At 43.0% G+C, this 15,163-nt stretch overlaps 1 protein-coding gene across 2 annotated transcripts in view; it reads left to right on the top strand.

The window, feature by feature from the left end:
- The window catches only part of F13A1 (coagulation factor XIII A chain), a 60,969-nt gene that overhangs the window by 7,344 nt on the left and 38,462 nt on the right, over window positions 1-15,163 (top strand). For both annotated transcript variants that reach the window (XM_027897373.1, XM_027897372.1), the window contains exons 3-4: window positions 842-1,030; window positions 12,222-12,473. In XM_027897373.1, the coding sequence (XP_027753174.1) occupies window positions 842-1,030; window positions 12,222-12,473 (441 nt within the window). The remainder of the gene's footprint in view (window positions 1-841; window positions 1,031-12,221; window positions 12,474-15,163) is intronic.

Raw genomic sequence — 15,163 nt, 5'->3', positions numbered from 1 at the left:
TAGTGACTACAAGTGCCTTTGGCTATCCCAGTGCCACTCCACACTGGTCATTAGCTGAGCAAACTACTCGTAGCAGTGTTACGCTATAACCCTTTAGACAGCCCTAATTTGAAGGGAGCGAAGCTTTGCCTGTGCATGTTACAGATACCTACTGCTGCTTGCCTGTAACTCTATGCTGTAATGATATACTATAATGGTATATATAATTTTCATAAGAAGACACTAATAGCACTGGAGGTGTACTGAGAAGCTGAGTCTAGACACATACAGTACACCCAAACCTTATTTAATACAGGCAATCCAAGCTCTCAGCTGAATGCAAGATCATTAACTGCCTCTCAGGATCCTCAGAACTCAATACTGGTAGCATTTTGTAGACATTAATGTATTTAAGTGTCACAAAACCCCTGTGAATTTGCTTTTTAAAAATGGAGGGCTGCAAGAAGGCAGACAAGAAGCTGCAACTCTCACAGGCCTACTGATTGCGCTGGTAAACTTGTGACAGCAAGGCCTAGACTTGCAGAAAGGCGATTCCAAAAGACAGATGGAGCCAAACTCTCCTTGGGGAAACTCAGCTTTCCACCCTTATCAACTAGTTCTTACTGAGATTGCTTTTGCTGTGCACTGAAAGACCTGTAGCCCTTGTGAAAATGGCAGGTGGACAGAGAAGTGTCAGACCATAAGTCTCTGCTCAGCCCCAAACAGATCCAGCACGCTCTTGTTATATGGTGTTCATTCCCCAGAGATGAGGAGGACATGGCCTCTAATGATGTTGATACCAATACTGACTTTCTAACATATTGAATCCTTCCCCCCTTTGTTCATTTAAATGTCTCCGCAGATTACCTGCGTGTTGTGGATATTTATATGTTCAAGGAGCCCCAGGAGATCAACAAACAGCAGCACCACACTGACAAGTACTACAACCCCAAGCTGATAGTGCGTCGGGGACAGCCTTTCCAAATCCAGATTGACTTCAACCGACCTTACAGGCCAGAGACAGACCAGTTCTGGCTGGAGCTTTTAATGGGTAAGTGCCTGGCAAAGGCTGTGTCTTATCAGCAAAGGAAGGTTGGAGAGTCTGTCATAAACAGGAACACAGCAGTACTTAGTGGCTGGGTCTTTTCCTGTTATGATTGATAAACCATAAAAACGGGCTTAACCATAGGCAAGGAAGTGTTTTTCCAAACAGGGTTTGAATCCTTTCTTGCAAAAGTCAGCAGAATTTCATGTAAGAGAAGAAGAAGTCGTATTTGGGAGTTTCTATTTAGTAAGAAGCTGTACTTTATTGATCTTTCAAAGTTGTATCTGGTTAATGACGTATAGTGATACTGAAAGGTAAGTGAAACAGGACACATCTCTTATTAGGATTTAGGAGATGCAGGAAGGAGTATTCTGATGTCTGAGGTGGGAAAGGTATGAACTGTGATAGCAAAATACTGATTACAAAAAGAAGGGAAATTATATAGCGTGAAAGAATCTTGCAGCTTTGCAGCCTGCATTTACAACCAACTTGGTAACAAGAGAGAAAGAAGGTTCAGAGACTTCAGCTTTGGACCAGAATCATAGAATCATTGAATCATTAAGACTGTAAAAGACCTCTAAGATCATACAGTCCGATCGTTAACCCAGCACCACCAAGTTCACCATTAAAGTATGTCCCCAAGTTCCACATCCACATGTGTGTTGGATTCTTCTAGGGGTGGTGATTCCACCACTTTCCTGGGCAACCTATTCCAACGCCTGACAACCCTTTCAGTGAAGATATTTTCCTTAATATCCAATCTAAACCTCCCCTGGTACAACGTGAGACCATTTCTTCTTGTCCTATTTCTTGTTACCTGGGAGAAGAGACTAACCACCACCCCAGCTTTTGGGTAGCTGTAGAGAGTGATAAGCTCAGCTCCCTGATGAGCCTCCTTTTCTCCAGGCTAAACACCACCAGCTCACTCAGCCACTCCTCATCAGACTTGTGCTCCAGCCCCTTCACAAGCTCTGTTGCTCCTCTCTGGACACACCCCAGCAACTCAGTGTCTTTGTTGTAGTGAGGGGCCCAAAACTGAACATAGGATTTGAGGTGCATCCTCACCAGTGGTGAGAGACTTATTCAGGACGATATCAGAAACTTTCTTCATTTGTTGCAGAAAGAGCAAGAAAGGTTTTTCTTGTCGCTGAGAGGTTTTCATCAGATACCCACATCCTAATACACTTGCTGACTAATTAAAGTTACAGGGCTAGAGGAGGGCATGACCTCACTAGAGAAGGCGAAAAACAAGCGATAGAGTGGGGCTTCCTGCTATGCTCCAAAGATGGCCCCACCAAATGCTTGTCCCTACAACACAACTCTGGGAAACACCCAGCTTCATCTAGAGTGAACTGGTAGTTTCTGTGTTAAGATATCAATGTTTTCCTTATAAACTCTTTAAAGTAGGTTATAATTGATGTTTTAATTTACTTTCCTGTGAGAAGCAGCTCTGAAATTTGTAACGTTGATTCTTTTCCTTCATTGAATTATGATGATTTGGCCATTTATTAGATTTGTTGCTTTTTAAAGCTAGATGGGCATTTATCTCTTAAACATATGTGCAGTGAAAATGTTACTGTCTGCACATTTTTTTTCATGGGTCTCTTCTTTCTAATTTAAATTAGGGTTGGGAGGCATGTTATGACAGTCCAGTGAATGATTGGCTGAACAGCCACAAGTGCCTTTAAAAATTTAATATGCATAAATATCATTAGTTCTTTTGGGATTTAATTAAATTCAAGACTGTTCCCTTACTCTTTATATGTTTAAAACAAACAGCTGTATCAAGAAAAAGTGGAAAATGGAACATTTGTTTTTTATTGCACTTCATGCAGTTTGCATTTGTTTTAATCAGATATTCTATATTGGAAGAAGAAAATTAACACTTCTTTTGACACTGCACAGTCCACTTAAGAGAACACATTCATTTATTTTTTCTGCTGCTCTTTCATAATACATTCATCCACTGTTTGTACCTTGAATCTCTAAGCATGGATAAAAGTCCCCACATCCAAGACACAGTAGGAGAAGGGTTAAATGCAGCCTGAGCCAGGGGAGACTCTGCAACAAACTCAGCTCTGAATGATTCTTTTTGGTCAGCCCTGAGTCTGTGGTGGGATTCCCCTCCCTGCTCTTCACTGTTACTGTCCTTCCTGTGAAATGGGACCAGTGTCCATGTGTGATAGCTGACAATTGGCCGGAGGAAAGGGCTGCATGTACAGGATAGTGTACAGTGCTACTTCCCTCCCCTGCTTTTTAAGTGTTCACTTCTGTGAGCACCACTGCCCTCTTGCTACAAGGACTTTAGCTCACAAAGATTGAACTGGGAGATGTTCAGGCTCCTCTTCTAGGAACTGGTCAACACTCAGTGCTCCACAAATGTTTCTCTGTGAACACGTGGTGAACACGCAGTACATTTGTTCTCAGAGGCTAGCAACAGAAAGCAAAACAGAAACAGTCTACAATTGGGAAGGAAAATCTAGATATTACGTACTTGACTCTTGCTACTTCTCTTTTTAGTGGCAAGTCCAATGTTTCATGCTGAGAAGGAGATTTGTCATACTCAGCAAAGAGCACTGAGTGCTGAAGGTCTTAGTGCTGTGCTCTCAAACCTTTTGTCATGGGAACATCCATTTTTTTTTCTGTTTGTCTTACTAAAGAGTAAGCCTTCACCTCTCCTACTGCCAGCAGCCTAAACACCAGAGCCCAGTCTAAAAGCTTTTGCCCAGGATGTTTGTGAGCAGGGAAGAGAGGCAGGCACCTCCAAGTGGAATTCAATCCTGCTGTCTTAAAATGGGATGAACTCTCTTCTGGATTTTTTTTGCTTCCTCTATTGACTCTCTCCCATAGACTAGGCTCTGACTTTAAGAACACTAAAGGCAGGGGAGGTGAATCCTGCCATTTAGTAGTGTTGGGCAGAATCTACCCCTAGGGAGCGGCTCAGGCAACAGCTGTACAGCAGAGGCAGCTTGAGCTCAGAGAAGGTTTTTGTGCTGAAAGGAATATACCTCCTAGGAGAGTGCTGAGTTTAAGAGATTAAAGTGACGGACACACAGAAATATTGCCAGGTTGTTGTAAAATGACCTTTCCAAGGAGCTCTCTGTATGTCTGAGCAGTAGATTTCAAATGGTGCAGCAGAACTGTAGAACAGAATAACCTACATTGGAGTGGCCTCTACAGGTCTCATCTCTAGACCTTGCTCAAAGCAGGTCAGGCTTGATGCAGTGTTTTTGGGCCTTGCCCTAGGGTCAGGTTTTCAGCATCTCCAAGGATGAGGATGTTACCCTAGAAAATGTGGACGAGGCTGTCCAGAACTGCAGAATATTATGAGTGATTCAAGATTCTATTCTCATAAGGTACAAAGGTACTCTGTTGGGGTGGCTGACCTTGGTTCCCAGGGAATTCAGTTGGACCTGGGAAAATCCAAAGTCCGTATTTGCAGGGCTTTTCCTACAGTGGGGTCTGTTTATACAACAGTGTTGTATAAACCTATTCAGAAATGATTAGTTCCCAGCCTTGGGAAATTTCCTAACATTGACATTAATCCATCACAGAATTTTTATCCATTAAATACTAATTTTGCTCCTGAAAAATGTGACAGTGGTAATGAATTGATCCTTTGTGTGTGGGCAGAACTATTCTATTTCCATTATATCCTAAAATTTACTTTTCCCTCGCTTTTTTTTGCTCCTATTTTTGCTTCTTTTGCATCATTAAGAAGATGATTAATGAAGCAAGCAAAGCAAGCAGAGACTGCTTAATTCTTCTAATTGATAATGAATCGAGGGTACCTGGGACAAATGCTTCTTGAATCATGTGAAACTAGGTCTGAAACACTCACAGAACAAACAAACTTTAATAACAATCATTTTTAATCCACAGTCCATTTAAACACCATTCACACAGAGGTTAGAATTCATGGGTTAAATTGTATAAGCAAATATATATATGTATGTAAATATATGAATAACTCACCCTAATCTCTTGAAAGTCACTTTTACAGATATTCTTCTGTGATGGTTCCTTATGACTAAAGTTGTTCTTGCTTTAACAGACTGTTTTGTGTAGAGTCATCATTGGTGCAATTGACTGAAATGCTAACATGTGAATTATTATAATTCAGTTTTGCACATAATCCTTCATTAAATTAGGACCATACTTGCCTGCCAAAGTATGGAAAACAATAAATGTGCCAAAAAATCCACATGGAAAAATATCCACTTATAAAGAGTAATTGGATGTTGTTCCAGTTCTTGCGCTGGACCACAGCCCTGCTGCAGTACCTATGGTTTTAGAGCTGCTCCATCACCACGTATTTCCTTCCTTGCAGCCCACTTCCTGGCTTTTACAAGAGGAAAGGTGAACATCACCACTTGGGTGATACTCATTTTATTGGTCTGGGGTTGAGAGGAAAGAGCCACAAGAGAAGTGTAGTTGCTGTGCTTACATCTAGTTCCCCCCAGTGGGAACAATTTCAGTTTACTTGGAACCCCAGTGAGCCCTGAGGAACCAATGGACCCCTTCACCGACTTTGGTCTCTTCTGACTACTGCCTTCACAGTGACGGGAACACTTTGTGCTCCTCTTAGCTTTCCCTAGTGCAGGCTTAGCCTGGCTGAGTGTGACTCTTGCACCTGGGGCAGTTTGTCATGAGTGCTGCAGAGTTTCCACCAGCACTGCTGCACTGACAGGGATTTCTCTGAAAAGCAGATGTATTATTACATGGGCTTATACAGTCTTCGCTCTTGCTTTTAGTAGCAGTTTCCAGTACGTAGCTGTAAATCTTTGAGGGGCTGATGAGTTTATAGAGTGCATCCTGACTGTAATGATATATTTCCCCACATCCTCATAAATTGTTGTCTATTTGGGTTTCCCTTAAATGGCTTCATAAATCTGTATATATTGTTCTAGCCCTTAATATTATTATGGACATTTTATTCATTGACATACTTCTGGAACTATCATAAATTCCAGTCCCCCAGACTACTATCACCTTTCTACATGTGTGCATGTGTGGACACCCACACACCCATCCATATGCTCTCATCAGGCTTCTATGAATCATTGGCTTTTGACCTGAGATGAGAGGAGAGACTTACTGTTCCTTTTCCCAAAGTCTTCTTAGGCCTGCTCCAGAAGGATAGTTATAAACACATAAAAGCAGCTAAGAACACAAAGATTTTAGAATGGTCTTGGAGCATGGTTTATTTAGGTGACACCAAATTCCCAGTTGTGGTCAGAAGGGTAGCTGAGTTCAACTAAATAACCAGGAGTCAAATTCAAGATACACATACCAGAATCAGTGGAACTCTTCACACTGTTCCACAGTGTCCACAGCCTTTCCCTGTTTTCACAGGGAGTTGGGCCAAGTGTTATTCCAAGGTTACTGAGGTTTTAATGATTTTGTCAGGCAGTAATTCCACCTTAGTGGAAAGTATTGCTACCCCTGCTGTCACCTGTCCTCCTCAGCAGATCTGTGGCAGGGTATGTGGTAGTGGAAGGGATGGAACATGAGATGACCCCCAGCACCTGGGATGGGATGTCGAGCTGAGTTCTGCCTCTGGGTAAAAGTTACCCTTTGGAAAATTTTGGATCCTGACTTTTTTAGGAACCTTCTTAACACCACACAGGAGCAACTAACTGGTGCAGGAGTTGGTACTTAACGCTGGGAGTTTAATGAATGGCTAGATCTCTGTTTCACAAAGAACTACAAAAAAATTGAACAGAGATACAGAAACTCCTCATGGTCTAAACTTGATGTCCCGTTCTGTGGGAGAAAAAAATAATTTATTACCAGTGTAATACATTTCCTAGAGATTGACTCTAGGCAGATAAGAGACTTGTTTGCCAGCTCTTAGCAAGTAACAAACCTAAACACTTTCTGAACAAAGGCATCGGGGTATTTTTTCCTCCTCTCTGGAATTCCCAGTCAGGCCCCAGAGGAACAGAGAGGAGGGAGTCCCTTGGTGCTCTATGAATGCAGTATTTCATGCCAAGCAATCTTTATCTTTATTATGCTCCCTTTTGCAGTGCTGCAGCAGCATCAAGTGGCACATAAAATCTAGCTGTATTTTTTAATTGTTTTAATAGCTAAGGTGCATGACTCCAATGTCTGTTCTACAACTGTAAAGTACTAGAAATATCCATTCCTGGGACAGAATGACCAGATGTTAAGGAGTTCTAACTGGAGCTGTAAGCAAAACTTATTTCAAGATATTTGGGTTTCCTACATTTCCAAGTTTTTATATAGCACTTCCAAAGGTAATAGAATTTGAGAGTGGGAGGAACCCAATCGGGATGTTAAAACAGTGACTTAGACACTACTGTTTTTTACGAAAAGATTGTTTCTTTTTGTTTGTTTTGATTGTTTGGAATTTCTCCTGTTTCTTTTTTCTTTATTTCACTGTTTGTTTCCTGTCATGGTTCCCATATACTAACACCCATCTCCAGGCTCCTTGCTACAATGAGTCTTACCTCTGCTACACAGCTATTGTACTGCTGGCTTCCAGCTCAAACTTATGTATAAAACTGTCATAATTATTATAAATTCCAGGACTGGCACCGAAATAGATTTTTTACCCTTTATATAAAAGAGTATATTGAAACAAAACAAACAAACCTACAGGAAAATTGTTAATTACTGCGTGCAATATATGTCCTAAAGGGAGACAGATTCCTTGACTCCTTGAAAAGCTAACCTCCTAAGGAGGGTTCTTAGAAAGACTACTGAGAAATAGTTTTGTTCATCTCCCTCTCTTCTGAGGTATCCCACTTCCATCAGAGAGAAGTGCTTGTGTTTTGATGGCTGAAGTTGCTGCGCCTCTCTCATCATCTCTCTATTGATGTAAATCCTTCTCTGGTGTGGCAATTTTACCCAAAATTTAACACAGTTCTGATGGGCCCAGAGCTGACATGCTAGGAGAGCTAAGGCATACGTTGAAAATAACTCACTTTGAATGCATGTATGTGACCACAGTTCTGTGTTTTAGACAGCACATTATTTTGCTGCTACATAAATAGACTTTGGCAAATTTAACAAACATGGCATTTTGTTCTTGGCCTCTGTAAAGTGTCTGTCTGTGGTAGGGAACATCCCATACATGGCCCACATACACACAGGCTTCACTCATGGTCCCTTTTGCCATGTAGACCTTTACTCATGTTTTTTATTATTTTATGAGCTCCTTTAATAGTGACAGCAGCTATTTTGCTCCTCTTTTCCTGGGTGCCTGGAAACCCCAGGAAGTGTAGAGCTGAGCTGAGCTGGAAGTGAAGTGAGAAGGAGCTTTAGGAGATCAACTTGGATAGCTAGAGAAACCAAGGTGGCATAAGAAAGGGTAAGGAAGAAGTATCAAAAGAGTTGCAGACCCTATGCACTGTGCATCAGGGGAAATAGGTTTGGTCGTGCTGTAAAATCTTCTGTACAAGAGAGGTTTCTGTACAAATAATATCTTCTGGTGGTGTTGTGGCTCAGTACTTAGCACTGAAATGCAGAGAGTTTTAGGCCCAAGAAAGAGGGTTACTGTGAATTCTCTCCTGTCCTCTTCTGCTTTGAAGACAGGACAGTCAGCAGCCCCCATATCAGCATGCTATCTTCTAAGCTGCAATAGGAGCCTATAAAAAAATTCAAGCAGCACAGCAATCTCCATACTTTCTGAGTTCTCGGGCTAGATTTTCCCATTTCCATGTGCTGTTACAGTGAGCAGACAGGGGCATCCCTACAGCGTGATGTCACACAATGACTTTGTCTGTCACAGAGCAATTGGCTGTGAAATGTCCTCATGTGAGGGCCAGGGCCTCCTACACCCAAAGCAAACGTGAGTACTGGGAAGTGAGGCAACCACAAAGAACTGGCTGTGGAACATATTTCAGGCTGCCAACTCCTGGAGCAAACCAGAGCCGGAGGGATCCTGAGCCAGCTGATGCTGCTGGCAGAATGTCAGCACCCTCCTGTCAGCATAAAAAGAGTTTATCTTGTCTACAAGGCTCCTGGACCTGACATGCACCCAAACACCCTCCAACCTTCTGTGGGTTGGGTTAGCACCAGATACCCTGCAGAGAGTAGTCTGTCAGGTATTCGCAGGCTTTTGGTAATGAGTCTTTGGATAACATCAGATCCTCTTCCCTAGAGACTAAACCAGAGAATGAAATCACCACTGCATGTTATTCTGTCAGAGAAAGGGCCAACATTACAGATATCCCAACTATGAGCTGAAGTTGGCTTTACTTCTCCAGTTCAGCCAGAAATGTGTACTCAAGTTGTAGATAAAAGTCAAATGGCCAAGCCATCCCGAGAGGACTTGACTACAAAGTTGATAAATATACTGCTGAACCTACATAAGGATTATTTTGCCAGCAACCTTAGCTTGTAATGCCAAAGTTACTCAGCTTTATAGCACTCTAGTGTCAAGACAGCAGATGTGTGTATATGAGACTAGTGTGGCTGATACTGTCAGATGTCTAGATGTGAGTTTACAATTCAGCTCTGTAAGCTCATGTCAGAAGTAACAATTCCCTTACTCTTCCACTTGCAACCCTTATTCTTCCGTTTGCCTTCTGGTTTTTGTTTCAGAAGAGGGGAACCTGTCCTCTCTTCAAAGAAAATACTGGAAATTGCTCACTGTGCTCTTGAAAGCTCTGCCCATGTTTCCAAGCTTCCTTGTGAGTTCAGGATTCATGCAATCATTAGCAAGCACCGAATTCTGATCATCTGTCAGAAGCAAAAAATGTTCTCTTGTATTTGCTATTTACAATATCTGCGAAGTATCCTAACTTATAGGATATCCCTTCCCTGGCATCTCTCCTATGCTTGTAGGGATGCAGGCAATACCCCAGAGCACCTTCTCCTCATGGATGAGTGAGAGAGTACAATGACCTCTTACTGTGTGGGAGCAGCTGTGTAAGGCTCTGGGCTGAAAGCACCTTGCATACTCCTCAACAGCAACTATAGGTACTTCCTTGTCAAGCAACAGGTGTATGAGGGTGTCTTGTGGCTTTGCTTGCAAGAAGGACTTTTATTTGGAAGGGAAAATGTCGGTTTGCATGTTAAGGTTTCAGAAAAAGTGAGAATACCAGAGGCTCAGTATTTTGCCGAACCGGCTTATGAGGTGCCAGTGACAGTGCTTCCATAAGGATGTCTTGAAAAGGTTTCATGGCCTCTTTGAGATCCTATCTGGTTCATACAGGCAGATTTAATGGGAAGTGATTCTGAAGCCTCCCCATGTACATGTGGTGTACACGGACATGGTGGCGCAAAGCCACCACCACAGTGTGGCTTCTTCTATCCCCAGCAGGCTGCTACACTGACATGGAACTTCCAGTGAAGATAACAATGTCAGTTCCTAACCATGTTAAAATAGTCATCTCTTCCCCCTCCCACCCTTCTGAAGGAGGTAAGGGAGGCATTTTTAAAAGTAGCACTTGTTAACGGTTTTCAAGGATATCAGCCTTACTACTCGGTTTGCTCTCCTGCTTTGTTTGCCTGGACTGCTTTTTTTTAGAAAAAGATTATGTCAAAACTAGAAGCAAAGTATCAACTGTAGAGGCAAGATGGGTCATACCCGGTTGCACTACAAAGAACAAGAATGTGTTCAGCTCTCAGATCACAATTGTTAGCAGGCATAAGAATCTCCTCTCTGTTACCTCTGTAGGCTCTTCTCTCTATACTGGCATTCCTTTGATGGCTTCTGTTTGAAGTGTCCACTGCTCTATCTTCTAATGTATGTGCTCTCTTTTCTAGTCCTTTATTCTCCTGTAGGTCTTTTCCTTCCATTGTGTCTCTCACTGATCTGAATGAGTTTCATGTGTTACAGCATCCCTGGCCAGCAGGGCTATTTATGTGCACTGAATATCTGCAAAATGGAAATTCATGTGCTCTGAATAATCTCTTGGATGAAGCACAGTAGCCCCAGATTTCTCAGAAACACAAATGTCGTGGCAGCTTGCGAGCTTCAGATTCAAAGCTGGAGTTGTCCTCTCCCAAATGTAGCAGTGTTCAGATATGGGATTGTCTCTACAGCAGCAGTATAAAAATAAGCAAGCAAGAAAATCAACGCCCTTGTAAGTTTAATTTTGAAGTTTTTAAATAGTAGGAATGAAAAATATAGAAGTCTATCCCTCTGTCTGCCATCATTGCTTTTCATTACCCTATTTTTGAATGAGATAGTCTTACTTTCAGCCTAAAATATGAAATGAAGAATAGATTTGAGAATGAGATAAGGAACTCAGCCTTCTCACAAGTGTCTCTCTGTCTATGCTGTTGGTTGTCTTCCAGACACAGTTTGGCTCTACCTCAGTCTCAAAGGGTGGAGCCTCACACAACTTTGAATCCTGGCAGTGTACATGTTTACATGTAGCCTATCCATCTAGCTGCTTTTTATAATTGGCAGAGTAAAATAGGCTTCTCTGGGGTGTGTGTTGTCTTACTGTGAGGTAGACTATCACATGTGTTACTTTGAAGGTCAGTCATACTTTGGGACCCCTTCGTAGCAGAGAAATTTTGGCAATAAAGCATGGATGTGGTGATTTATATTCTGGGCATCCAGAGCTGATTTCCACTATGTCCATGAGGAGTGTGTGGTTGGGGGAACTGAGTGCTGGGTGTCTGCAGGTGGACTCATTTGTGTTTCCTCTGTTTGAGGAAGAGTGCTTGGTCTCTGCTTGTCAGCGCAGTAATGCAGTGAGAACGAGGTTTTACTCTGCTAAAGAGCCCCAGAGTGGATGTCTGTGCCCCAGAGGGCACTTGCATGCTAGTGACAAGGGTGCTGGGTGCATCTGAACTGGGCGAGAGGCTCTTACCTAAACTCTTAAACTTACCAACAGTCTAGCTGACACCAAGCTGCTGGAGGGCAGTTCGCTGCACTAGTATAAACAGTGGTGAGCAAGAAAAGCCTGGGATAGCCTCAGCTCATGCTACCAGGGCTACACTCCTGACAGTGCTTGAACCATTCAGAGTGAGGCTTGCTGGAGTAAGATGGGTGGGTGTGTCTGCACAGGCTGCCTGTGGGGAGGTGTTATATGTGCTCATGTGGCTGTACTGCCAAGTGACCAAGCACTGTGTTAGGCGATGAGGGAGGCAGGTGATTTCTACCCACACAAACTTGCCAACTCCACTGAAAATAAGACAAAGGGACAAATGACTGCTAGGAAGTTTGGAAAAACTGTTAAAACAAAGCAAACCTCTTCACTTCTCTCTCCAGGTCGCTACCCACAGCAAAACAAAGGCACCTACATCCCAATCATAGTAGGTAATGTGCTGAAACCGGGTGAGTGGGGAGCCAAGATTACTCACAGAGAGAACAACTCCATTCGCCTGTCCATCATGTCTTCTGCCACCTGCATCATTGGGAAGTTCCGTCTGTACGTTGCTGTCTGGACTCCCTTTGCCATCCTTCGGACACGCAGAAACCCAGCAACCGACACGTACATCCTGTTCAATCCCTGGTGCCAGAGTAAGTACCTCACCAAAGGTTCACACTTTCTGCTGCTGAGCTCATCAGGTTTCGGGAGGGGCTGGTCCAGGAAGGACAGCTTGGTACTAAGGAGTTTGGAGACATGCCAGTTTGGGTCTGGAAATTTTACATAAACTCTGCCAAGAGTTAAGTCTTTCAGGCTGGAGAATAGCCCTGTGTGAGCAGGGCTCCATGCTGGAGACCAAAGCCTGTGCTGTATTTGCACTCTGCAGTTTTACGAGGCCAAGCCTGTGTTTACCAGTTTCTGTTTCTCATAGCAAACATACCACAAGGCTTCACTCTGACTTGAATACACAACAGCATGAGCCTCCTGCCTGCCTGTGTGTGCTTTAAACTGACAAGTCAATAGGGGCGAGTCTTTTTTGAGGATTTGGTGTAGGGAAAGATGTGGCAGCCTCCTGTACTTTGCTGACTTACATCATAGATTGCCACAGTTAGGACTGAACATCTGCAGCCAAAGTGCAGGAATTCAATGGGAGCTGCTGCTCCTGCACAGGCTAGGTGGAGTCTGCTTGCTGTGGCATCGCTGGTAGTACCTTCCTGCTGCTACATGACATTTGCCCTTATAACTTCCCCTTTTTTGGTGACTAATTAGCAACCGTGGCCTCTGTGAGGAACAGAACATTTTGCAAATGAGCCATTTTTTATAGTACAGTGCGTTGAAGAACAATTTATTTCTTTGAAATCTCCCAGTATCATGGGGAAAACATCAGGCCTTATGCTGACAGGATTGTATTTTACCCAATGAACTCCATGTGTGGCTTTAAGGAGAGGGGAAGATGGACCAGAGTGGTTTGACTCAGCCTTCTTACAGGCTGTAGCACTGTGTCTCAGCTTTTGACACCTGTAAGGCTCCAAGCCATATGTATTGCGATATATTTAGGTCACCAGCTAACCTTAATATTCTTCTGCCACCCTTCCTTCATCTTTCAATTTTTTACCAGAATATTTGCATCAAATAATCCCATACCAAACAAGAGCCATCCTACCAAGTGACAAGTAAATTTAGCATTATTAATAGAGTCCATTATTCAGCTGCACTACTGTCATTACATCGAATGATTTGTGCTGAATTCATTACTTGCCCCTAGTCCAAGGGAATATAAGCAATGATTAGCTTATGCATTATTTAAGAACATATATGTTAATGCTGAATAAAGAGGAGTTAGTTAAGTGGGAACAGGAGGGAAGGGCAGGACCCAGTGCGCTGTGACACTGTGAGATACTCCTGAAAGCAGTGTAGAGGTAAGGTATCTTAGAGCAGCATGCTAACAGTTTGTTCTGGGAGAGGAGGGAGAGTGTGCAACAGAAAGAGAGGAATCACTGCCAGATTAAAATCTGCTGTGAGCAGACAAAACTGCTCAAAGTTTGTGTTGGCATCATCAGCATCTCACAGCTTCAGCCAGGGAGGTGCAATTTTCCACTTCAAGGTAGATCATCACTTGGTTGTAGTCCTGGATGTTGTAACAGTCAGTTTGTTAGCCTATATGGTGACTGCAGTGGTTCAGCACCTCTTTGGAAAGGGATAAACCCCAAAGAAAAAGCTTCTTAAATTGCCTCAGTTTGCCTCATGATTTGCAGACAACCAGCTAGGGCTGGATGCAGCCTTATATGGAGAAAAGATGTGGTGTGTGGGGGTTGGCTACCCCACTGTGGTGTGACAGACCGCACAGGCTGATTTGAGGTGTTAGTCAGAGGAAAAAAAAGGGAAAATCAATCCCTTCATCTCTTCACATCTCCTTCCCTACCAGCTCTGTGTGCTGAGTGATCCACCTCTGTCCATGGCACACAGGCACTTTGCTCTCCTGTGCCCTCCCTCCTTCACCTGAGCTGAATGGGGCCAAAAGCCAACAAGGTTAAAACTACAACAAAGGAGCAAACCCAAAGGGAGCAAGACATGGAGCAGTTGCCTCCAGTGGGGCAGGCATTGCCAAGGCCAATGGAAAAACTCTGCTGCAGGAAAGCAAAACATAGTCTCTGGGCAACAAGGACTGCTGTGTGACCCCAGATCCAGGGGAGGCAAGACAGGGGCCATATTTTCATCTGTAGCTTGCATTTTAAGGTGTATCTGAATGGCTTCAGATTCTCTCCCTTGCTGACTATTGTAGTTTTCATTTCCTGCATGTTTCATTTTGATTTGGATTTATTCTCATTTCTTGTTCCTACTTTTACTCCTAGGTAGTTTGGGCTAATTAGCTCCTCTATCTGCCTTTTTCCCCTTTCCTTGTGTTAGAAAATCAAGGACTGTTTCTCCACGCTTTGTCCCCTGGCTGGAAAAGATTTTTCAGTGTAATGACAAAAGGGTGAAAAAATTCAGGCAGTTAAAGTGCAGAGAAAACAATAGTTTGAAAATCTTCTAGACTTGTTTGCTGGGTTAATAGCTAAGCAGAAAAGTCTGAGTGAAAAGCCTCATTAAAAAGAGAGAAGTGATTCATTTGTGATGCCAGAAATGAATGGGGATTGTTATAGCAGGGAGCAGAGTACAGGCTCAACTGCCTAGTGCAGCTTTCCGACTCATCATTTTGGAGAAACATCAATACGTCGGTATGAGCTTTTCTTTAAGACAGAAGCATTTGTGCCCTTTCCTATTACTTCTTTTCTCACTGTAGTGCAGTTTTGACATATCTTCCCAGAGAGGGATGCTGTTTTTTTCCCTGCTGTTTCAGAAT

This window comes from Empidonax traillii, unplaced genomic scaffold (assembly GCF_003031625.1).
Source record: "Empidonax traillii isolate 1590-97213 ecotype Southwest subspecies unplaced genomic scaffold, ASM303162v1 scaffold537:size946161, whole genome shotgun sequence".
Classification (NCBI taxonomy): Eukaryota; Metazoa; Chordata; class Aves; order Passeriformes; family Tyrannidae; genus Empidonax; species Empidonax traillii.
This window is presented reverse-complemented; position numbering and strand designations above follow the sequence as displayed.